This window comes from Oncorhynchus masou, chromosome 31 (assembly GCF_036934945.1).
Source record: "Oncorhynchus masou masou isolate Uvic2021 chromosome 31, UVic_Omas_1.1, whole genome shotgun sequence".
Taxonomy (NCBI): domain Eukaryota; kingdom Metazoa; phylum Chordata; class Actinopteri; order Salmoniformes; family Salmonidae; genus Oncorhynchus; species Oncorhynchus masou.
In genome coordinates this window covers 28052971-28077684 of record NC_088242.1, presented here as the reverse complement: position 1 = coordinate 28077684, position 24714 = coordinate 28052971, and the positions used below count along the sequence as shown (strand labels likewise).

At 43.1% G+C, this 24714-nt stretch overlaps 2 protein-coding genes across 8 annotated transcripts in view; both read left to right on the top strand.

The window, feature by feature from the left end:
• Nucleotides 1–10458, top strand: part of mprip (myosin phosphatase Rho interacting protein) — a 66582-nt gene extending 56124 nt beyond the window's left edge. For 2 of the 3 annotated variants that reach the window (XM_064950604.1, XM_064950606.1), the window contains 8 exons: nucleotides 466–613; nucleotides 2573–2690; nucleotides 7046–7205; nucleotides 7292–7405; nucleotides 7544–7630; nucleotides 7773–7938; nucleotides 8529–8614; nucleotides 9399–10458. In XM_064950604.1, the coding sequence (XP_064806676.1) occupies nucleotides 466–613; nucleotides 2573–2690; nucleotides 7046–7205; nucleotides 7292–7405; nucleotides 7544–7630; nucleotides 7773–7938; nucleotides 8529–8614; nucleotides 9399–9467 (948 nt within the window). In that variant the 3' untranslated portion in view covers nucleotides 9468–10458. Of the gene's footprint in view, nucleotides 1–465; nucleotides 614–2572; nucleotides 2691–7045; nucleotides 7206–7291; nucleotides 7406–7543; nucleotides 7631–7772; nucleotides 7939–8528; nucleotides 8615–9027; nucleotides 9100–9398 lie in introns of all 3 variants that reach the window. The other variant, XM_064950605.1, reaches the window with a different exon arrangement.
• Nucleotides 10459–12448: 1990 nt separating this feature from the next.
• Nucleotides 12449–24625, top strand: si:dkey-94l16.4 (transcription factor 20). Of its 5 annotated transcripts, none has more exons than XM_064950602.1 (6): nucleotides 12449–12681; nucleotides 14410–16919; nucleotides 18738–18831; nucleotides 19759–19808; nucleotides 21599–21672; nucleotides 21922–24625. In XM_064950602.1, exons 2-5 carry the CDS (start codon nucleotides 14415–14417, stop codon nucleotides 21644–21646), a joined length of 2697 nt encoding a protein of 898 aa, XP_064806674.1. In that variant the 5' UTR covers nucleotides 12449–12681; nucleotides 14410–14414; the 3' UTR covers nucleotides 21647–21672; nucleotides 21922–24625. The 5 variants fall into 5 exon arrangements, with proteins under 5 accessions (XP_064806674.1, XP_064806672.1, XP_064806670.1 ...); XM_064950600.1 differs by having other exon boundaries at nucleotides 14410–16934; XM_064950598.1 differs by having other exon boundaries at nucleotides 14410–16934; nucleotides 18729–18831.
• Nucleotides 24626–24714: the final 89 nt, after the last annotated feature.

Sequence of the window (24714 nt, the reverse complement as noted above, 5' to 3'; positions counted from 1 at the left end):
AGTGGTTGAATACCTTTTACTGTTGCGGGGATAATTAGGCTACAGAACACAGCCTTCTCAATCACATGACGTTCTCGCTGCCTCCACATTCCTTTAACATATTGTGTATTCTGTTATTTTCTTAACACTTTGTACCATATGCTTATGTTGCTCATGGCTAAATGTGCAGTAGCTTGCTCGGTGTTTGTCATCAGTGATCAGTGTCAATGAATGGATGGTCAGCAATGGTTGATGCTAGGGCCAGGAGTTTTTCCTGAACTGGACAAGATCTGGATCAGAGTTGATTGGCTTGAACTAAATCCAGAGTTTGACTTGTCCAGGAAAACATTTTATGGGCCTCTATACACTATAACTAGGGTCAAGAGTTTTTCATAGTCATGGCACATGGTCTGACAGGAAAAACTCTTGGCCCTAGCTTATGGTTGCATGTGGACTCACTTTTACCACATTACCCTCCATTAATAGGCCACCTGTGAGAGGGGCTTTACTGCCATGGAGGATTCCCACCAGAAGGTGATCGACGAGCTGCAGAGGAAACACCAGAGAGAGCTGGAAAACCTACACGAGGAAAAGGAGAGGCTGCTAGCCGAGGAGACTGCCGCTACCATAGCAGGTCAGTAGTAATTACGATAGCTAATCAGCATTAGCACCGTAGTAATCATATTGCTAGCAGTAGCATCAGGCTAACATTAAGTATTTTGTTCACTTGTATTTGCAAACCCATAATTGTGAGTTATGGGCTCTGCTTTGAAATAGTGGATTTTTCTTTAAAACAGTGACCACTTTTTTTGGGCATAGACTGTCCTTTCTGTTACCTCACGGCAAGCAGTACCGGAGCGCCAAGTCAAGGTCCAAAAGGCTCCAGCTGGCCACCCGGACTATTTACATTGAACCCCCCCCCCCCCCTGTTTTTACACTATTGCTACTCGCTGTTTATCTATGCATAGTCACTTTACCCCTACCTACATGTATAAACTGCACATTGACTCTGTACCGGTACCCCCTGTATATACAGTGGCTTGCAAAAGTATTCACCCCCCTTGGCATTTTTCCTATTTTATTGCCTTACAACCTGGAATTAAAATAGATTTTTTGGGGAAGGTTTGGATCATTTGATTTACACAACATGCCTACCACTTTGAAGATGCAAAATATTTTTTATTTTGAAACAAATGACAAAGACAAAGAAACAGAACTTGAGCGTGCGTAACTATTCACCTCCCCAAAGTCCATACTTTGTCGAGCCACCTAATGCAGCAATACAGCTGCAAGTCTCTTGGGTATGACTCTATAAGCTTGGCACATCTAGCCACTGGGAATTTTGCCCATTCTTCAAGGCAAAACTTCTCCAGCTCCTTCAAGTTGGATGGGTTCCGCTGGTGTATTGCAATCTTTAGGTCATACCACAGATTCTCAGTTGGATTGAGGTCTGGGCTTTGACTGGGCCATTCCAAGACATGTCAATGTTTCCCCTTAAACCACTCGAGTGTTGCTTTAGCAGTATACTTAGGGTCAATGTCCTGCTGGAAGGTGAACCTCCGTTCCAGTCTCAAATATCTGGAAGACTGAAACATGTTTCCCTCAAGAATTTCCCTGTATTTAGCACCATCCATCATTCCTTCAATTCTGACCGGTTTCCCAGTCTCTGCTGATGGAAAAAAACATCCCCACAGCATGATGCTGCCACCACCATGCTTAACTGTGAGGATGGTGTTCTGGGGGCGATGAGAGGTGTTGGGTTTGCGCCAAACATAGTGTTTTCCTTGATGGCAAAAAAACTCAATTTTAGTCTCATCTGACCAGAGTACCTTCTTCCAAATGTTTGGGGAGTCTCCCACATGCCTTTTGGCAAACACCAAATGTGTTTTCTGATTTTTTTTTTCTTTAAGCAATAGCTTTTTTTTCGGGCTACTCTTCCGTAAAGCCCAGCTCCGTGGAGTGTATGGCTTAAAGTGGTTCTATGGACAGATACTCCAATCTCCACTGTGGAGCTTTGCAGCTCCTTCAGGGTTATCTTTGGTCTCTTTGTTGCCGCTCTGATTAATGCCCTCCTTGCCTGGTCTGTGAGCTTTGGTGGGCGGCCCTCTCTTGGCAGGTTTGTTGTGGTGCCATATTCTTTAAATTTTTTAATAATGGATTTAATTAATGGTGCTCTGTGGGATGTTCAAAGTTTCTTATATTCTTTTATAACCCAACCCTGATCTGTACTTTTCCACGACTTTGTCCCTGACCTGTTTGGAGAGCTCCTTGGTCTTCATGGTGCTGCTTGCTTGGTGGTGCCCCTTGCTTAGTGGCATTGCAGACTCTGGGGCCTTTCAGAACAGGTGTATATATACTGAGATCATGTGACAGATCATGTGACATTTAGACTGCACACATGGACTTTATTTAACTAATTATGTGACTTCTGAAGATAATTGGTTGCACCAGATTTGATTTAGGGGCAACATATACATATGTACGTACCACTTTTCCATTTAAATTTATTGATTTAGTTTTTTTAGTTAGCAGATGGTCCAGCGATGCCAGAGCTCTCACCCAATAACAACGTTCTTTGTTTTGGTTGCCCCAGCGATCGAGGCGATGAAGAACGCACACCGGTCGGAGCTGGAGAAGGAGCTGGACAAGGCCCGCAAGTCCAACAGCAACACAGAGAACGCAGACATAGAGGAGATATGCAGGCAGCACGAGTAAGTTAAGATATCATGTCATGTAGGGCTGGAAATTGACAGGGGCCTCACAATACTATGTTATCATGATACTTTGGTGCCGATACGATATGCATTGTGATTCTCACAATTCTTTGTATTGTGATTCGATTGTGATTTTTATTGCGATTCGATGTAAATATGCGGAAAACTTATTTTTCGCCCTATTTTAAAGAAGATGGAGAACAAGCTTTGAAGAAAAAATACTGGAGTTTTGTTGTAGGTACAGCCATCTAGCTCTAAAATAATATTGCAATATTGTCAAAGTAACTGTCAATTTTATTGTTTTTTTTTCCCTCATCGGTACTATCATTTCCCCTCAGTACCACAAGCACATTACCATCGCCAAGACCATATCATCTTCAAGTTATCATATCCCTTAAGTACCACAAGCATATTATATACAGTACACAATGCAAAGACACTCTCCAAGATCATACAATCTTGAACTCGCAATAAGCAGATCAAGTCTCAGGTCTTCATTTAGAGTCAAGACTCAAATTTTCAGTCCAGACTTGAGTCAATGTTTACAATGTTTACTGTTTTTCTTCAGTCAAAACTACTGTCTCAAGTCCCCATCGCTCCCGAATAACTGCCTTAACCGTTAGCATACAGCCAGGTCCAAAATGATTGCCACCCTTGGTAAAAAAAAAAAGACTGTATAAAATATTTAATACAAGTACTGAGCTATTATTGTATGCAACAACAAAAAATTGGCCAATTATATTATTTGAAACTAATACAATTTCTCAGATGTTAAAAAAAATTAGCCAGTAATCATTTATTTTTTCAAAAAGATATGGGTCAAAGTTATTGGCATCCGTTTTCAATACCTCTCTTTGTGAGGATAACAGCATGATCCTTTTTCTAAAGTGTTTTATGAGTTTCGAGAACACATCGGGAGGGGTTTCAGACCATTTTAGACCATATCCTTCCTCTGCACTTATGGACTGCCCTTTTCAATTCAATCCATGTGGCCGGATGTGATGCAGCCTGGATTCGAACCAGGGACTGTAGCAACACCTCTTGCACTGAGACCTCTGCACCACTCAGGAGCCCTGGCCCAACCATGTCAAAGATCAGCCTCCCAAGTGGCGCAGCGGTCTAAGGCACTGCATCGCAGTGCAAGAGGCACTACAGACCCGGATTCAATCCCAGGCTGTGTCAAAGCCAGCCGTGACTGGGAGAACCATTGGCCCAGCGTCATCCAGGTCAGGGGAGGGTTTGGCTGGCCGGGATTTCCTTGTCCCATCGCGCTTTAGCGACTCCTTGCGGCGGGCCGTGCGCCTGCAAGCTGTCTTCGGTCGCCAGCTGGGCGGTGTTTCCGCTGCGGTTTGCGGTTTGCTTCCGGGTTAAGGGAGCAGTAGTGTGTCAAGAAGCAGTGCGGCTTGGCAGGGTCGTGTTTCGGGGGATGCATGGCTCTCAACCCTTGCCTCTCCCGAGTCCATAGAGGAGTTGCAGCGACGGGACAAGACTGTAACTACAAATTTTGATATCACGGAAATTTGTTTACAAAAATGTATTCCATCAAATATCCACCACCATATTTTACAGTAGGTATGGGGTTCTTTTATGCATCCTTATTTCGGCATCAAGTTAGCATGACCAAAGAGCTCTATTTTCATGTCATTTGACCATAGCACCAAAAGCACCATAGCGCTAAAAATAGTTAACATACGGTTGTTGATGTGAAGAAATAAAATGGGTGCATTCTGTCAGAGGAATTAGAACTTTGATCAATGACATCACTGTCAGGTTACCATGGCAAGGACCGGGTCGAAGTATCATTATATTTTTATGTCTCTTGTTCCGACCCCTTCCCAGTGCCGGCTACGCAAGAGATGTAGACTGAACAAAAATATACACAGCATGTTAATTTGGCAATACGTCCAACCGGCCTCACTACCGCAGACCATGTGTATGGCGTAGTGTGGGGTCGAGCGGTTTGCTGATGTCAATATTGTGAACAGTGTGCCCCATGGTGGTGGGGTTATGGTATGTATGGGAAGGCATAAGCTACGGACAATTGCATTTTATCGATGGCAACTCTATGCGAAGGAGATGTCGGGCTGCATGATTCAAATGGTGGTCACGCCAGATACTGACTGGTTTTCTGATCCATGCCCCTACTTTTTTTTAAGGTGGCTGTGACCAACAGATGCATGTCTTTATTCCCAGCCATGTGAAATCCATAGATTAGGGCCTAATGAATTGATTTCTATTGGCTGATTTACCTATATGAACTTTAACTCAGGAAAATCTTTGAAATTGTTGCATGAAGCATTTATATTTTTGTTCAGTGTGTATGTATATATATATATATTAGAATATATATATATATATATATATATTAGAATATATATATATATATATATATTAGAATATATATATATATATATATTAGAATTTAGAATATATATATATATATATTAGAACATATGGGGTATACTGGCAAGAAAGTGGTATAAATGGGACTGCAAAAATTACTGCTGATCTCCTCAAAAATTAAATCAGTTGATCAATCATTTCAATTGAGTCTCTGAGCCTATACAGATTGACGAGAGTTGTAGCATAGGCAGCGCAACAAGATTACAATTTACATAAACTTTCAATTTACATTAGCAAAGGAATGTCATGTGCCGAGAGAGGGTTCAGGGCCTGCAGTTAAAATTTACTGTAAATATCCCACTAGCCTCTTGCCAGTACACATGCTTTTAACAGACTATTCAACTATGCAAGCAAGATTCCATCTTAATCATATTACACCCTTGAATAATGCAATCACACCACATTATGCTCTTGAATAATGCAACAATTCACAAGCATGTGCAGACAATTAAAGGGTTTATTTTCTCGTCCATTCACTCATAACATTTTAGTTTCAAGGCAAAAGCACAGTTACTGCTAGCTAGCTAGGTAAAGCTAACAACCTGCTTCATCAAGTAATGTTAGCCCATCAAAAATGAGGGATTACCCCTCTAACACGGATGTAAAGGTAAAGTAGACCTACCTTACACCCATTAGAACAGACCGGGCTTCATTTTTATTAATATCATGCAAGTCCTTACGTGTGGTAAAAGCAAATTCTGACTGAAAACGTGGGTAATTCACTGAGGAGTTGAGATCAGCTGTTTTACATGGCTCAGTGCAGCCAGCCAAGCACCATTGACCGTTTTGTTTTTTGCTACTGCAATTTCCGATTAAAAACTCAACAAAACATGTCTCAAACATAAGGAAACAGTCTATACATTTCAACTGTTTCAAAAACGTTGATCTGTTATGATTTTTACTGTCGGAGTGTTGGGCTCCACAAGACAATTCTGTTTGTACTGCCCTGCTTGGAGGAGAGGGAAACTGTCGGGCGAGTGTTGTGCACTACTTCCAGACGTAGCGGTCGAGACATGAGAAATTGCCAGCTTTACATTACGGTAATAAATATATTCTTTGGATTTATTTCGATACCTTTCGACAATCTCCTATTTTCGTCAATGGCTTTGTTCATTATGAAGAGGTCTCTGAGTTTATATGTGTTGGGCTGATAATTAGTTGTGATGACGTGTGAAGGCATTTCTCCTCGCCTGCCCAATCTGCAAAGGTCATGATATCACATGACACATAGTTCACCTCAGTCACAGGTGTAACTGCAGATGTCCTGTCATTGCATATTATGAACATCAGTTTGAGCAGCAAAACAGCGTTGGGGGGGAAAAGTTGTCCATCTGTCAAAATGGGGATATTCAATGCCGTCTTTTTCATTCAAGTTCAAACCCAACCCAGAGCCATGGGAATGAAGGGTTGGGCAAAGCCCGTATGTGAATGTGACTGTCTGTGCCTTGCCAGCTGTAACTAGGGCAACCTGGAACTGCGGTGGCGGCTAGTGATCTTGCCAAGGCTGGAATTACAGACAGACACATTTCCAGTTCTGTCAGGCCAAGGGCGTTTCATCAGTCTGTCTGGTGTTTATTAAGGAACTGATTAGGAGCAGTCTGGCTCGGTCTGTCTAGACTCTAGATACATTGAAGCACCACTCCAGTGTCTGGCCAGAACTAAAATATGAAGGAAGGAGTTTTTGTAATTTCCCCCTTCTGAACCGGAGTCTGGCTCCTTACAAGGCGTTTCCCTACTCACCCTACAAAATGAAGGAGTTTTCTATGCTCTGTGCTACTATTTCCTTTGGTCAGCTATTCTGAGGGAAAAGAGTGCTCAGCATGGTCTTTGGTTGAGTTTCCTGAGTGTTGCAAATATAAAGGGATGGTATTGATTGGGTGAGTGTTTTGCCTTGCATGGTCTGACTTACCGAGTGTTTTCCTGTGTTCACTTCCCCCCCTGTGTTGCAGAGAGGAGCTGTGTTCGTTCCAGAGGGAGATCGAGGTGCTGTCAGAGCAGTACTCTCAGAAGTGTCTGGAGAACGCCCACCTGGCCCAGGCCCTGGAGGCTGAGAGACAGGCCCTCAGACAGTGTCAGAGGGAGAACCAGGAGCTCAACGCACACAACCAGGTGCACACACACACACCCAGGCACACACACACCCTGATAATAGTCCTCACACATACCATGACACCTAATGTGCCTTGTGTCTGTAGGAGCTAAACAACCGTTTAGCTGCAGAGATCACTAAGATGCGCTCTATGGCGACTGAAGACGGGGGTGGAGACACCTGCAACGTCACACATGGGAAGGAACTGTACGAGCTTGAGGTAAGCTCCTCTCGAGGTGAACCCAAGATTGGACTTGATTTGAAATTAGCTGAACTCTTCCTGTGTGTCAAAAGGGTCCAGTTCTTTATGCACAGCTGAAATTTGACACTGAATCTTAGTTTTCATCTTCCTTGCCAGGTGATGTTGAGGGTGAAGGAGTCGGAGGTCCAGTATCTGAAACAGGAGATCAACTCTCTGAAGGATGAACTCCAGGTCGCCCAAAGAGTAAGTCCCAAGACCCAAGTTATCTACAACTGCTTTTTATAGTTTTTCAATGTATTTTATACTATTTTCTCTTTTTTTTTTTTATGCTGAGGTTGTATTCCTCACCCAACCACCCTAAACTATGTATCCTTCGTCCCGCCAGGATAAGAAGTATGCAACGGACAAGTACAAGGACATCTACACAGAGCTGAGCATCGTGAAGGCCAAAGCAGAGCGAGACCTGGGGAGGCTCAGAGAGCAGCTGCAGCTGGCCCACGAGGCACTGGGGGAACCCTCACTGGAGGAGGTGGAGAGGGCAGGAGGATACGGTAGGAGTATAGAAGACTTTATATCCTTCTACTCCATATGTTTGCTATAAATGACACCCTATTCCCTACATAGTGTACTACAAATGGCACCATATTCCCTACATAGTGTACTACAAATGACACCCTATTCCCTACATATAGTGTGCTACAAATGGCACCATATTCCCTACATAGTGTGCTACTTTTGACCTGAGCCCTATGGGTCCCGGTTAAAAGTAGTGCACTATATAGGGAATAGGGTACCATTTGGGACACATACCGTTGCCCTCAACACTGACCATTTTTCTCCTTACACATAGCACTATTACCTCTGAGCGTTCAACCTTTTGATTGGTTGGTGGTTGTTTCGGTCATTGACCAATGTGCCACAATGCCTCAATTTTAATTTGGTCTCTGAATTTACATAAGAAATGATCTAATGTCAAATATAGTCCAGACTGTCTCCAACCGGCAACACACTGACCCCCTTTCAACAAGCAGCCAGAGAGCTATTTATTACAGTAGCGTCTATAGTATACAGTTCAGAAGCTGCAACTAGCCCCTTTTTCCAAATTACTTGTCGTTAAAGAAGCTGTCTGATATCTCATCAGATATCATGAAGTCCAAAAGCAACCCTGACATTCTCAAGATGGCGGCTGCTGCCGCAAAACGCTCAGAGCGCACCATGAGGTCAAAGGTACGTCTTCTAAACACCTGAGTAAGACATCTTAAATTGATTTACACAGTAGAGGAGAAGTTTCCCGCAGCTGAAGGTTGTGTATGGAGACCGTTCAATAGGAGCCAAGTGCCATTGACCTGTGACACACTGCCACCTTCTGGTTAACTACTGCATTGCACTGCCACTTTTTACTTCCCCAGCATGTGAATGTACTTTATTGGGTGGGTTATTGGGCCTATGAGGATGCAGCAGTTTTGTTATATTACTCTTAAAACCTTGAAACTATCGCTTTGTGCATCTATTTCAGTGTGGGTTAGACTGGTTCTATCAAAAAAGTGTACCAACACGTGTCAGGAAACCTGGTAAGTGTGGTGAGGTGTGTTTCACCTCTTACTCTCACATGCCGGTGTGTTTCCCCCTTCTGTCCTCAGTCTGTGGCTCGTGACATGCCCTGGGACAGCTAGGGCTGCCTGAGGACCTATAGGCCTACCCTTCTCCTTTAGGTAATTTACCCAACCAGACTACAAAGAACAGGATGCCAAAATCACACATCGTTAGTGGGTTTGAATGGGATCACTTTTTTTTTTAATTTGCTGCCATTGGGACCTTACAGAGAAATATCGCTTTAACCAAGGAGAGAAATGAGTGCACGTCTCTGTGTGGATCATTGATGATACTCCTCTCTGTTTGCATCAATCTGCTTCCTCTGATTTAGTCCTGTCCACTTTAAAATCACAATCAAACCTGGCCATGGTCATTAACAGTTTGTTTTTTGTCTCTCTGTTTCTCTCTCTGTCTCCAGAGTCTTAAGGAAGGTCTGACGGCCGAGCAGCAACTCCATCTGTTTGACAAAGACACGAAGGAGTTCTGACAGCGTCGCCTGCGTTGAACCGCTCCACCCACCTTGCTGCATGTTTAGAAAGCCCACTGTATATTTTAGCGAGGGAATTACTTATTTAGAAACACACTGGTCACCACACACATCGTATATTCAAAAAAACATGTTATGAAGATTGAATTTTATGTCTCGGCTCAACATTCCATGCACTTCAGTTACTGTGACATTTTGTTTGTTTTTTGTTTCCAGCGCCATGTCTTACTGTAAATACTCTGTACTGTTTTTAATGAAGCATCTATCATGCAGACACTAAAAAAAGATGGCTGTGTAAGCTACTGTTTTAACTCCTTAGTCTGTGTGAATAGCCGAAGGAATAAGTGTAATGTTGTAATGGCTAAACACAACTACATAATGACGGAATAATTACTTGCATATTGATGGAATAATTACTTGCGTAAGCAAACCGTAGGAACAATCCTGCCTTCAGGCCTGCGTATTATGCTAGGTGAGGTCATGTTCATTCTTCTTTCCACCCCCTTATCATTTCAGCACAGATTAATGTCTGGCTCAGTAAACAAGCTATGGAAAGAAAATGTTTGCCTGCATCATTGTACAAGTAAACTATCTGCTACGTTGGATGTTGCTCCTCCATTGTCTGAGTTGTTGGCTTGTATATGATTAATATTAACATCATAGAATATGTTTTCTGAAACATAGGACCATTTTTAAATTACCCCTGGAAGGTGACTGCTGAATAAATACATTATGGATGGGATTTGCTGATTAAACTATAAATATATACATTTATATAATTGTTTTCCTTCTCTGTAATCTTATTGGTCCAGCTGTATGGGAGGATTTGGTTTGTATGTTGTCTTGTTCAGTGGCAATCTCTGTATTTATTTAAATGTTTTTGGATTATTGTCTCACATGGCATTCCCTCTGTACTCTACTATTGTAAATATACAGCCAATGTACACCAACTGACAACAGGTTTATTAGCAATAAATATTTTTGCACCCTGTCTTTTTGTTGTTTTCATCTACTACACTGTATTACTCATTTTCCAAACTGATTAAACTAACCAGCATTACGTAGTATTAGTATGTAGTTAAATTACATTGATCATCTAGACTTTGCACAGTTCAGATGTGAGAGGACTGCAATCATATACTACTGTAGGTTTCCTATCAATAACTTGTCATAACACTGTCATGACCCAGATACGGTGCATTCGGAGAGTATTCAGACATGGACTTTTTCCACATTTTGTTACGTTACAGCCTTATTCTAAAATGGATTACATGTATTTTTTACCTCAACAATCGGTGCACAAAACACCATAATGACAAAGCAGAAAAAAAGGTTGTTTGAAATGTTCGCAAAATTATAAAAAATAAAATACCTTTACGTGTTCAGACCCTTTGCTATGAGACTTGATATTGAGCTGAGGTGCATCCTGTTTCCATGGATCATCCTTGATGTTTCTACCTGGGGTAAATTCAATTGATTGGACATGAGTTGGAAAGGCATACACCTGTCTATATAAGGTCCCATAGGTGACAGTGTGTCAGAGCAAAAACCAAGCCACGAGATCGAAGGAAATGTCCGTAGAGCTCTGGGACAGGATTGTGTCGAGGCACAGATCTGGGGAAGTGTACCAAAAACTGTCTGCAACATTGAAGGTCCCCAAGAACACAGTGGCCTCCATCATTCTTAAATGGAAGAAGTTTGGAACCAAGACTCTTCCTAGGGCTGGCTGCCCAACCAAACAGCAATTTGGGGAGAAAGGCGTTGGTCAGGAAGGTGACCAAGAACCCGAGGGTCACTCTGACAGAGTTCCTCTGTGAAGATGGGAAAACCTTCCAGAAGGACAACCATCTGCAGCACTCCACAAATAGTGGTAGTGGCATCATGCTGTGGGGATGTTTTTCAGAGGCAGGGACTGGGAGACAAGTCCGGATCGAGGGAAAGATGAACGGAGCAAAGTACAGAGATCCTTGATTAAAAACCTGCTCAGGACCTCTGACTTGGGCGAAGGTTCACCTTTCTTACAGGACAACGACCCTAAGTGTAACCAATGTGAAATGGCTAGCTAGTTAGCGAGGTGTGCGCTAATAGTGTTTCAATCGGTGACGTTACTCGCTCTGAGACCTTGAGTAGTTGTTCCCCTTGCTCTGCAAGGATCGCGGCTTTTGTGGAGCGATGGGTAACGATGCTTCGAGGGTGGCTGTTGTCGATGTGTTCCTGATTCGAGCCCAGGTAGGGGCAAGGAGAGGGACGGAAGCTATACTGTTACATAAGCACAATGTAAAGGCAACACAGGGGTGGCTTCGGGACAAGTCTTGAATGTCCTTGAATGGCCCAGCCAGAGCCCGGACTTGAACCCAATCGAACATCTCTGGAGAGACCTGAAAATAGCTGCTCAGCGACAGTCACGATCGAACCTGACAGAGCTTGAGAGGATCTGAAGAGAAGAATGGGAGAAACTCCCCAAATACAGGTGTGCCGAGCTTCTAGCGTCATACCCAAGAAGACTCGAGGCTGTAATCGCTGCCAAAGGTGCTTCAACAAAGTACTGTGTAAAGGGTCTAAATACATGTAAATATGATATTTCAGTTTTTATTTGCAATACGTTTCTTAACATGTTTTAGCTTTGTCTTTATGGAGTATTGTGTATAGATTGATGGGGGAAAAACAGATCAATCAATTATAGAATACAGCTGTAACGAAATGTGGAAAAAGTCAAGGGGTCTGAATATTTTCCAAAAGCACTGTATATATGTGGACACCCCTTCAAATTTGTGTATTCGGCTATTTCAGCCACACCCGTGCCGACAGGTGTATACAATCGAGCACACAGCCATGCAATCTCCATAGACAAACATTGGGAGTAGAATGACGTTACTGAAGAGCTCAGTAATCACTCCATTCAAACTCCACACAACATTCATGTCTTGAACGCTGCCCGCTTTCCTACCTTCCCATAATGCTTCACTGTGTTCGCCAGCTGACAAATGCTGTTCTTGAAGTGCAGCTCACGCGCGGAGAGTAGCAAAGTAGCTACAGCCAGGGATTTTTTTATATTTTTATTTTATTTTTTTATCCCGTTTACAAAAGTGGATTTTTTTTAAAGATATAGTTTGGCTTTTTATGGTACTAGCAGATGGGGTCTTGAACGAGATGTTGGGTGGGACTCACTGTTGAATTGGACGTTTCTAAAGCCCCCCCACTCCTTCCCGTTTGGGTAAGTTTCAGTCTCCGGCAGCGCAGTATGCTCGCTCTTTTGTTTCATATGAAAGGCCTAGCAAGTTAGCTTAGCAAATTAGCTTAGCAAATTAGCTAACCACGAATAAGTCAACGAGGGTAGTTAGCTAGCTATATTCGCTAGATGCATCACTTCGCCGTTATGTGCGGGGAGATCGATCCCCAAAGCTGAGTGGCACTATATCCAGCAAATGTTCAAGTATTGTATTATGATAGCCACCAGCCATCCACCCATTGTTTCACAATAAGCTAACGTTGTCATATCATTTACAAATTAACTTGTCATGTCAGATCCAGAGCAGAGCATTAGCTAGCTGCAGTTTGTGGTACTTGGTTAACTATCTAACTTTGGCGTAGCACATCGAACTGGCTACATTTGATAACCAGAACAGCACTTATCCTGTTTACTAAGTGAACGTGTCATGTATGGTTCATGTAATAACTAGCGAAGTAGCTAGCTGTTCTTGTAGTGGCACGATCATTCTTCACATTTGGCTGAGTGAAGACACACACATGTAGATAATCCAGGACTAATAGCTCTCGCCTGTCAACTGTCATTCCAGTTCCGGTGAGTGTAGCTAACTAACTAGCTAAACATACATTCTGTTCTTTTGTAAGAAGGCAGAGGGTTTCGAAGCCAGCTGTCAACTTGTTACTTTCTCTTAACACTAACTATATTTTGGTGCATTTCTAGCACTTCTGATTTGACCACTTTTCCCAGCTCAGCTTGGTCACTACACACTAGTGTGCAATTTGGTTGTTCAGTATTTGCATAACTCGTGGGACACTAACACTGATCTTCAACAGTACGGAAAACTGAACTTTGACAGCCAACGGAAACGTTAGCTAAACTTTTAGGTTTTAGGTCTGACTTCTGTGTTGTAATTTTGAACACTGAACGTTTGCACTTCGGAGATTTTACTGAAGATGGGCACATTTTAACTTTCTAGTTAGCAAATGATCTAATCTATTTGATATAGCTAGTTAGTTGTTGATAAGTTACTATGTAGTATGTACTATGTACTACGTTGGCTAGTTAGAAAGATAGACAAGACAACGAAAGTTAAAATCCACTGCTGGCAAATGTGCTTCTGGATGATGGAATTTAGCCTGGAGACCCGACGTTGGATTGAACGTCGAGCATAAATGAGGGTTTGGATCAGGAAAGTTTCCTCTCATTAACGTTACCTCTACAAGCCGGAACCTTGATTAACATGATATGTTAACTTTACCGGTTGTCTGTGCGATTTGTCCTTTTGGAGGTAGGATTGTGAATCAATATATCCCCAAGAAAGTGTAATTACATCAACTTTTCAAGTGCTGGTAGTGCATTCAGATTTATCACCTGAACTATATAAACATGTGCATGAGCTCGGGAAGTATGCATGCGCTTTGAAAAGTTGACATAATTATACTTTACTGTGGATATTGTCTCCTATTCCTACCTGCAAAAGGACCAACCGCATGGACAACTGGTAAATCAAGTTCAAATGTAATTTTATTTAACATTCTGGCTTGTAGGGGTTGTAAAGAGGAAACTTTCTTGATCCAAACTCTAATTTATGCAGGACGTAGAATTCAAAGATATTCATTGTCAGGTTTCCAGGCTAGATGGAACTCAATCTTGACCTATATCCAATCATGTTCCCACTGAGGTCAGCAAAAATAAATACAATGTCAACATTTCTGTATTTCTGCTCAATTTCAGTTGCTATGGAGCAACCACTGGGGGACTCTGATTTACAGCCCCAAGACCTCTCCTCCACCCGTAGCCTCCCTGCTGCCATAGACCTGACCACGAAAGGTGAGGTTTGCCTCGTAAAAGCCAACTCCATGGAGGCCCTACAGGTTGTCAAGCCTCCAAGCTGGTACCCAGGCTCTGGGAGCAGCAAGGGATTCTCCTTCCCAGAAACTGACCCCAACCACAAGCTTCAACCAGGAGACCAGATCCAGCCGATCGATGCCTTCTCCAACACTACAGTCACCCTCTCTTATGTAAGCAGGTCTCATATCTTTTCCACTCATGACTCTCTCTCTCACCATTCCTCTCTCTACGGCGTACCGTCAATCAGCAAGTTCTCAACAATGGATGGCTACCTGCAGCAGATGGACAGGCCTCTGGGCTTAGCGCCCCAGTCTGAAATGCTTGACTCTATTCCTCCAGCCCAGGTAATGGCTGAGAATGTGGCAGGGGTGTGTCTGATGCAGCAGTGTCGTGAAATCGACAGCAGTCGAGTTGACAGTAATGGAAGCGTGGAGAAATACAATCTTCATCAGAGAGCGAGTTCAATCGAACAAGGTCTTTCTCAGGACACAGACGACAATGCAGGACTGCAGAATGGCAGGAGTAGTAGCAGCAGCAGCTGGTCTAATTCTGCAATATGTATTGATTCCTCTCCAGAGCCTCTCATTACAGACATGGAGGAAGGACAGAGGGCTGACTCAGAGGTTCTCTTTTTCATCTCATCTAGAACAGAGGAGCCTGTCCTCATCCAGGACAGCATGAGTCCCAGGGACCTGTGTTCTCACAGTAGGGAGTATATCAGTCCTCTGGGGGACACTGTCTCTCCCTCTATCTCACTGGATGACGTACAGAATGTGTTCATTCTGCCTCAGGCCTCCTGCTCACCCAGCTTTGAAAATGATGGTGATAATGCACCAATGTTAGATACCAGCAAGGACTACCAGCAACCAGGACATAAACCCAAGGCAGATTCAGAGCCTATTGTTGACTTAACAGAAGACAAGAGCACTCTCCCAGAGGTTTTAGAAAGGAAACCAAAGGAGACGGCTGCTTCTCACTTGAATGGTAATGCAAAGGCAGAGCAGAGGACTTTTGAAAGGAAACAACTTCCCCCTCGCTCTGGCAGGGGAACTAGGTTAGAGGCTATAGTGATGAACATAAACCCTAACTGGTATAAAGTATCCACTAAGAAGCCCAAGGCCTCAAAGACCCAAACCCAGCCTCTGACAAATCCCCAGACTCAGAGCAGTCCATCTAAAGCCCATGTTAGTCCTAACAACCAGACCTCATCTGTAAGGAAGAAGAAAGTCCAGAATAAAGCAGCATCTAGCTCAGAGGGAGAGACTAAAGTAAAGGCAGCCGCAACGAAAGGCCGTCTGGATAGCATTAACAGGAACACAGACAGTTGTAAAGAGTCTACGTCAGATTCTGAACACACCCGTTTTTCCAAATATCCACACAACCACAGTACATCTCCAAAAACCTCCAGCCCACCCGTTGCAGATCCCGAGCCCTCTGAGGTGGATGTACTGACTGTATCACCGCCACTAAAAACATCTCCAAAAAGCCCTGGGAAGCATAAAGTGAAGACTGCATGCAGGGAAGCATCTTCTCCCACAGCTAAAACAGCGAAGGTGACCCCTGCTCCGAAGAAGAAACGGAAGAAACCCAGACTGGGCAAGTTTTCCGCTATGTTCTCCCCTCAGGAGCCTGAGATAAAACTGAAATATGTCAACTACAAGGAGGAGAAGAGGGATATGAGGAGGGACACTTTCTCTCCTTTCATCCACATGGGCCTTAAACCCTCCTCCACCTCCCCTGCCAACTGTACTGTCATCAACTACCCTGAGGAGGAGAAGCCCAGGCAGAAGAAGGGTCAGGGACAACAGCAGGCTGAAGGCTCAGGGTCTGGGGGTTTCATCCCTGGGGCTGTACCCTCCACCTCCTGCCTCCAGCTGGGCCGCATCTCCACCCATAGCCAATACCACAGCTCCCTGGTCTGCTGCCTCTGTAGAGGCTCGGCTAACGCCATGGACCTGGGGGACCTCCATGGGCCCTACTACCCTGAGGGAAACAGACCCAGTGCTAAACCCCCTACTATGACCCCAGGCCTCAAAGAAGAGGAGGATTTCAGTGACTCTGACTCGTCCTGCAGCATGAGAGGCCGGGGCAGAAAGTGTGCTCGGCCCCCGGGGGTCCCCTGGCCCCACAAACCAGGTCCACGGTTGAACCAAGAGGGCCTGTTGGGGAGGTGCACTAGCAACAGTGACCCTTCAGGCAGCCCTGCAGCAAAGAGGGCCAGGATTGAGAATGGGGCTGGGGTTACATCTGAGGCTGCAGTAGAGGACTGGTACAGCCCCCCTGTGGTGCCTCTAGACCAGTGTGAGTACTGGCTCCACGAGGACTGTAGCATCTGGTCTGCAGGTGTGTTCCTGGTGAAGGGGAGGGTCTACGGTCTAGAAGAGGCGGTCAAGGTGGGTCAGGAGATGGTAAGTTTAAGTCTTGCAGCCCAGGAATAGATATGCCTCTGTTTAATTGAGTCTCTGTTGATTTATGATTGGGGTGTATACGTTGTATTCGGACCCCTAGACCTTTTCCACATTTAGTTACATTACAGCCTTATTCTAAAATGGATTACATAGTTTTTTTCCCCCTTAATAATCTACACACAATACCAAATAATGACGCAGTACTTTGTTGAAGCACCTTTGGCAGCGATTACAGCCTCGAGTCTTCTTGGGTATGACGCTATAAGCTTGGCACACCTGTATTTCTGGCGTTTCACCCATTCTACTCTGCAGATCATTTCAAGCTCTGTCAGGTTGGATGGGGCCGTCGCTGCACAGCTATTTTCAGGTCTCTAGAGTTGTTCAATCGGATCCATGTTTGGGCTTTGGCTGGGCCACTCAAAGACATTGATACTTGTTCCGAAGCCACTCCTTCGTTGTCTTGGCAGGTTTTCATCAAGGATCTCTCTGTACTTTAGTCCATTAATCTTTCCCTGACTAGTCTCCCAGTCCCTGCTGCTGAAAAACATCCCCACAGCATGATGCTGCCACTACCATGCTTCATCGTGGTGCCAGGTTTCTTCCAGATATGACGCTTGGTATTCAGGCCAAAGAGTTTTATCTTGGTTTCATCAGACCAGAGAATCTTGTTTCTCATCGTCGGAGTCCTTTAGGTGCCTTTTGGCAATTTCCAAGCAGGCTGTCGTGTGCCTTTTACTGAAGAGTGGCTTCCGTCTGGCCACTCTGCCATTACATTTCTTTATTTAATGTACTTAACCTTTTATTTAACTAGGCAATTCCGTTAAGAACAAATTCGTATTTACAATGACGGCCTACCAGGGAACAGTGGGTTAACTGCCTTGTTCGGGGGCAGAACAACGTATTTTTACCTTGTCAGCTTGGGGATTTGATCCAGCAACTTTTCGGTTACTGGCCCAACGCTCTAACCGCTAGGCTACCTGCTGCCCCAGATTGGTGGCGTGCTGCAGAGATGGATGTCTTTCTGGAAGGGTCTCCCATCTCCACAGATGAACTGTGGAGCTCTGTCACCGTGACCATCGGGTTCTTGGTTACCTCACTGACCAAGGCCCTTCTCTGATTGCTCAGATTGGCTGGGCAGCCAGCTCTAGGAAGAGTCTTGGTGGATCCGAACTTCTTCCATTTAAGAATGATGAAGGCCATTGTGTTCTTGGGGGCCTTCAATGCTACAGACATGTTTCTGGTACCCTTTCCCAGATCTGTGCCTCGACACAATCCTGTCTCTTAGATCAATGGACAATTCCTTCGACTTCATGGCTTGGTGTTTGCACTGACATGCACTGTTAACTGTGGGACCTTTTATATAGACAGGTGTGTGTGCCTTTCCAAATCATTTCCAATCAATTGAATTCAGCACAGGTGGACTCCAATCAGGTTGTAAACATCTCAAGGATGATCAATGGAAATAGGATGGCCCTGATCTCAATATTGTCATTATGGGGTATTGTGTGTAGCTTGATGGGGAAAATGTATTTAATCAATTTTAGAATGAGTTTGTAATGTAACAAAATGTAGAAAAGGTCAAGGGGTTTGAATACTTTGACTGCACTGTATGTAGTGTTCTTTATCTCCCATAGGGAATATGTCTGTTTTTAGACATATTTTTACAATTGGACTTTTACCATGTTTTTGTAGAAGTGTGTAATAGTATCAGACTTCTGTTTAGCAATATAAAACATATTATAGCAGCTTGTATTTTGGTCTTGGCCTGGAACACGACCAATTAATTATAATTAGTGTTTTCAGACATGTTCTCGCTGCCATAACCCGGGTGCCATGTTGGGCTGCTTCTTCAAAGGATGTCTCAACAAGTATCACTACAGGTGTTCTCTACAGTCAGGTGAGTCTCCCCCTCTTTGTCCCCATCCCTAGCTTGGGACTCTTCTACTTCTGCTTAGTGATGGGCCCAGTTCCAATACTTGTGCCAAAGAAGGGAGGAGGGAAGAATGGCATTTGAAAGCATCTCAACCAGGCATCCAGGACTAGGGAGTATACTTCACATAAGTCTGCCATGATTCTAATGCAGGATTGTGTGTATAGTCACTTCCTGCTGTGTTGACACCTATTAGTTCTCCAGCCTGTCACTAGCTACTACAACATCTGACTGATGCCGCCCAGTTCTCCTAGTAAACATTACCAAGCCTAGTCTAGCAGCCGAGACATGGGTATATTCATCAGGAAGCAAACTGGCTGAAATGGGGAGGGACCTGAATTTGTCCAATAAGAAACGCTTGTTTTCGTCTTTCCGTTGCAAAACATTTTGCCACGAAGAGCGTTAGACTACAGAGGACCTGCTGTCTGTTGCGTGCCAAAGCATTCAAATGGGACTTGGTTGCAGTCAGACCAAAAGTTTGAGCCACCTCAGTGACTGATAATATTCGTAGTCTTTTCTGAGACGTGATTTATCATAATGTTGCTTAATATCTGTATCTTATTCAAACAGACATCCAGCAACGTTCCCTGATTGTCCATTTTGTGTGCCGAATGCCATGTTGTTCCACAGTCTGGTAGAGGGGTGTTTCAGTTGAAGGTTAGGCCTAATACTGTGGTTCAATAACAGTACGGGCACCCCAGCTCCACGGACGTGCCCTGTATGTTCTGTAAATGGCTGTTCTAAGCGGAGGTGTATGTTGCAAGCTCTCTCTGTTACAACCTATCCCTATCTGTAGCCTGTTGGTGTGTGTGGAAGCTGGTTCGGATGCTGTTTGCTTTTGAGCCATCTGATGAATCACTGTCTTTATTGATCCAAGCATTCTTCTCCTCACAGACTGTGTCCTCAATGAAGAGAACTTCTCCATGAAATGCACCAAGCACAAGGTATGAATGGTTGATTAATTGAAGTGACTGCTAGGTTTGATCCTTACTAAACCTGTCTGTCTCTCTCTTTATGATTTACTGTACATCGCTAAAATGAAGTATGGCTTCAGGCTTCAGTTCAGCATTGACTTACAGCCTGAATTGTAAATGGATTAAATAGATTTGTTTCCTCACCCTTATATACACAGTAACCCACATTGAAAACATGTTTTCGAGTAAATACTTTGTAGAAGCACCTCTGGCAGTGATTACAGCTGTGAGTCTTTCTGGGTAAATCTGTAAAAGCTTTCCACACTTGGATTGTGCATCATTTGACCATTTTATTATTTTCAAAATTCTTCAAGCTCTTTCAAATTGCTTGTTGATAATTGCTAGATAACCATTTTCAGTTCTTGCCATAGATTTTCAAGTCGATTTAAGTCAAAACTGTAAGTCGGCCACTCAGGAAAGTTAACTGTCTTCTTGGTAGGCAACTCCTTGTTTTAGGTTATTCCCAATCTGGCCCTCATAACATCATGGCCACATCTTCTCCAGCTTCCAATTGGCTCATTCATTCCCCCTCTTCTCCCCTGTAACTATTCCCCAGGCCGTTGCTGTAAATGTTCTGAGTCATCTTCCCTGGTAAAATAAGGGTTAAATAATGTATTGTCCTGCTAAATCGTGAATTACTCTCCCAGTGTTTCGTGGAAAGCAGACTGAACCAGCTTTTCCTCTATTTTTTTTCTGAGCTTAGCTCCATTTATGTTTATTTTTATGAACAACCTTCCAGTTAAACGAATATAAGCATACCCATAACATGACGCAGCCACCACTATGCTTGACCAATATGGAGAGTGGCACTCAGTAATGTGTTCATGAATTTGGCCAAAACATAGCACTTCTGTATTCAGGCCTATTTGTTGTGCAGCGTTACTTTTTAATGCCTTGTTGCATACAGGATGTATGTTATGGAATATAAATGTGTATACTGTACAGGCTTCCTCCTTTTCACTCTGTCAATTAGGTCAGTATTGTGGAGTAACTACAATGTTGTTGGTCTATCCTCAGTTTTCTCCTATGTAAATGTTATAAAGTCGCCATTGGCCTCATGGTGAAATCCCTGAGCAGTTTCCTTCCTCTCCGGCAACTGAGTTAGAAGGACACTTGTATCCTTTCTGGTGTAGTGATACACCATTTATAGTGTAATTAAAAACTTCACCATGCTCAAAAATATATTCAATGTCAGGTAAAAACATTTTTTACCCATCTACCAATGGGTACCCTTCTCAAGCCATTGGAAAACCTACCTGTTCTTTGTGGTTGCGTCGTCTACGGTTGATATTCACAGCTCGATATAATTATCTGTAAGGTCACTCAATGTGTGGGGTGCAGAGATGAGGTAGTCATTGCAATTTATTATGTGACTTGTTAAGCACATTTGTACTCCTGAACTTATTTAGGCTTGCCAACAAAGGGGTTGAATACTTTGATTCAAGACATTTCAGCTTTCTGTTTTTAATTCATTGGTAAAAAAAAAAATGTTTTAATAAATACACATTTACATTATGTGACATAAAATCTCAATCCATTTTTAAATTCAGTCTGAAACACAAATGTGTAAAAAGTAAAGGGGTGTGAATACTTTCTGGAGGCTCTGTACGCAGTCCCCGAAAAACCAGAAGGGAATGAACATTGGGATTAGATTTCTCCAGCCCTTAGCCACTGCTAGTATTGTACAGTACACTGATCTACTTTCAGTGTTACATTTTTTTATTTTCACTTGGATTTTGTGTGTACGCGTTCCTCCCCAGAACAAGTCATTCAAAGGCCCTCCTGGGAACAGAAGAGATGACAGGTGACACAACCAGGACACAGACTACGCATGGTCAGTGGTTCTGTTACGTTATACACAACAGCACCACCTCTCTTCTGGTCTTTGTCCCCACGAAATTCAGCATTACTGACCTGTGTGTGTGCACGAGTCACATTATTGTAACATTCTTTAATAACAATGATGGTAGTGGGGCATTTCTGTGTATATCCAAATCATGATTTGCTAAATGTTTAAATATCTTTGTTTGGAAACATGAATGTGTTTTTCTTTTTTTTTTAAATCGAATTTCTTCCGTTCCAGGGTGTTCCGCAGGGTTTCTCCTGTGAGCCCGGTAACCATGGCGACACTGGAACGCTGTCCTCTGATTTGAAAGCTGGCTTGCTACTCCTCCTGCTACTTGTTCTGTTGCCTTCAAGTGATACACTGCGCTGCACAGACTATGCAGAAGACCACGGCTGTCCTAATGTCCTGTTATCTCTGTCCTTCTCATGGGACTGGACAGGTTACGGAGGCTGCTAGATGGGCCAATGACTGAACAGAGGAGTTGGGTGCGGGGCCCAACACCAAGGTCACCATTAGAAGAGAGATGTGTTCACCTCTCTTACAGTGGCGTGCTAAACACGTGCTTATTGCGCTGTAATTATTTATTAGGAAAAAGGATTCTCCCCTTTTTTTTATTTGAAATGTTGACAATAAAATTGGAGATATTTAATTTTGTAAGATTTGTAAGAATGTGATTTATATATTGCTTATTTATTTTTTGGGAATCTTGTTGCTTTTGTTTTTACTTTGCAATTGACCTGGAAGTGTTTGTTATTGAAGGCCGGTTGGGTCGTGTTATTTGACGGGTCAAATAGGGTTATTTAACCTGTATGTTTTTGACATGCAACGACCCGAACAGACTTCCATAGTTTGTCTTAAGTTATTAGTAAGAACCAATGCTAAAGATTCCACTTGGTAGAGGAAGTGATGGTCAAATAGGGGTGGTGTGGAGACAGTGCAGAATGGTCTCGTATTTAGATCAACCCTGAGTTTCTCTACAGAACCATTTCTGATTACAATACAGGTACTTGATAATCTCTTTTCATAAAGACCATACTTTGCTACAAGACTGACAGGTTTATTCTTATGTGATGAAAACAATACCGGTTTTAGTTCTGATTTACAGTGGGCGGAAGTAGGCAAGGTGTACATTTCAACTGATTTTACTTGAACTATGTTTTGTCAGCACATTTGTATAGTGGATATGAAGAATTGAGGGAACTGTAGCTTGTGTGTATTGTTCATTCATCCAGTGACTGTACTTCCTCTAAAGAGGATGCAAGTCGCTGAAAGCACTTTGGAGTGGCACTTGCCATGGCTGCAGTATGATCTCCAAAGCGGACTCACCCTGGCCTGTAGCATCTAATTCAAGCACTGCCCCACATAGTTGTTGGTATCGTCAGTAGAGAGAACTTGTTCATCTGTTTTCATTCCATTGACACCATTCCTGTATTTATCTCACAGCTGTCTGGGACTGAAGTGATTGGTCCACACCTTCATTACCGGCCATCTGATCTGCTTTCCTCTTCTGATTTTTTTTTTACTGAGACACAATTGATTTATTTCTCTTCGAGAATTACATTTCCAATGATAATGCATTCCAATACTCACAATACTTTACACATGCATTATTTGTTTGAACAAGGGCACATGCTAGGACCATTCAACCGTCACATGATGTAAACTGACTTGATTTTAGATGACCTCTGTTGTCTGTAGAATTCCAACAAGTATAGGCAGAAGCACTACAGTCTATAGTTTCTAACCATCGACCACATTTTGGGCTTTACATCAACCTTTACCAGGTAGCTGTTGATTTGGTCAGAATGGTCATCTTCAACCTTCTCCATTCACCTGTTTTGTCTGAAGTCGAACCCTCCGCTGAACTCTCCTAAAGCCTTATCACTGCTACTCGACCTCTAGATTGTCCTACTCATTTTCACCGGCTTTGTTGCAAAGACAAATCAGTGTGTCCAGTACATTGCCTCTCTGTTGGACATCCACACCGCTAACCAGGGCAGCTCGAATGTAAACCAAGCAGTTCTGCTCGACTGTACATTTAGAGAGGTCACCGTGGTTGGTTAATGTCGGTTGTGCTGCCTGGTGGTTAGTTTCTGTGTGTACTTTTCCGCAGTGACAGTAGAGGCAGTGCTGTTCTGAGACCTGTGAAGTCTGTACAGGGAGACCAAACGGCGAGAACGGTGAATGTTACAGCAGGCCGCTCCCTGGGAGAGGATTCCTCACACAGCAGGAGACACGTGTGTCTGTACCAATATCCACATTAGCACCTAGAATGAAGCAATGTATTGGGCATGAATTCTAAGTGGTATGGCTATTGGAATGTAGCTAGCTACACATAAAAACCTCTTCTTACCTCCATATCTGGTTATATTGTGCCATCTGTTGTTTTTTGTTTATTTTTTTGTATGTATTGCAGTTAACCCGAATTTGTCATACTTTGCAAAATGAGCGCCAAACGCTCTGCTGTTCGTTATTGTCACAGCTGCTTTATTTAATCAAACTTATGCATTGTACCAGATGGGGCATTTGGATTGTTATTTTCATGGTTGTAACATGGGTTTGGTTTGTAATATTGTTTTCATGTCTAAATCTCAGGGCTGGGTCTCAATTATTCAAATGATTTGTGTTTTTGATTTGACCTATGAAATGTTATCACACATTGACTGGAGCAATGCTAACAGTAGCAGGATATTGATCATCACAGCAGAGGCTATGTGTCGGCTACTATAACCTTTTCTTTACAGTCTACTGGTTAAACCTGTTCTTGATACATTTAGTTGTCAGTTTTGTTATGGGTAACGTTTGACAAGGCCGCCAATGTCACTTCTCTTTCCCTCGTTATTTTAAGGTGACTTTACAGGTGTTATTTTGTACTGTGTGGGTTTACCCCTGGCTAACAGAGCTAGATGTAACTGTAAAATAAACATTTTGTTGCACCCCCTTTTTTGTGTGTGTGTGTGATGGCCTCATGATTTTAATAGTTATAGAGTATAGACAACCAACTGTTCAAACTTTACATTTTCTTAAACT

Bases quoted from the DNA above. Each gene is read 5' to 3' on its own strand.
- si:dkey-94l16.4 (XM_064950598.1), top strand. From the start codon at position 14,415: ATGGAGCAACCACTGGGGGACTCTGATTTACAGCCCCAAGACCTCTCC. The intron at 16,935-18,728 runs GTAAGTTTAAGT...AATTATAATTAG, and splicing joins TCAAGGTGGGTCAGGAGATG to TGTTTTCAGACATGTTCTCG. The intron at 19,809-21,598 runs GTATGAATGGTT...GTTCCTCCCCAG, and splicing joins TGAAATGCACCAAGCACAAG to AACAAGTCATTCAAAGGCCC.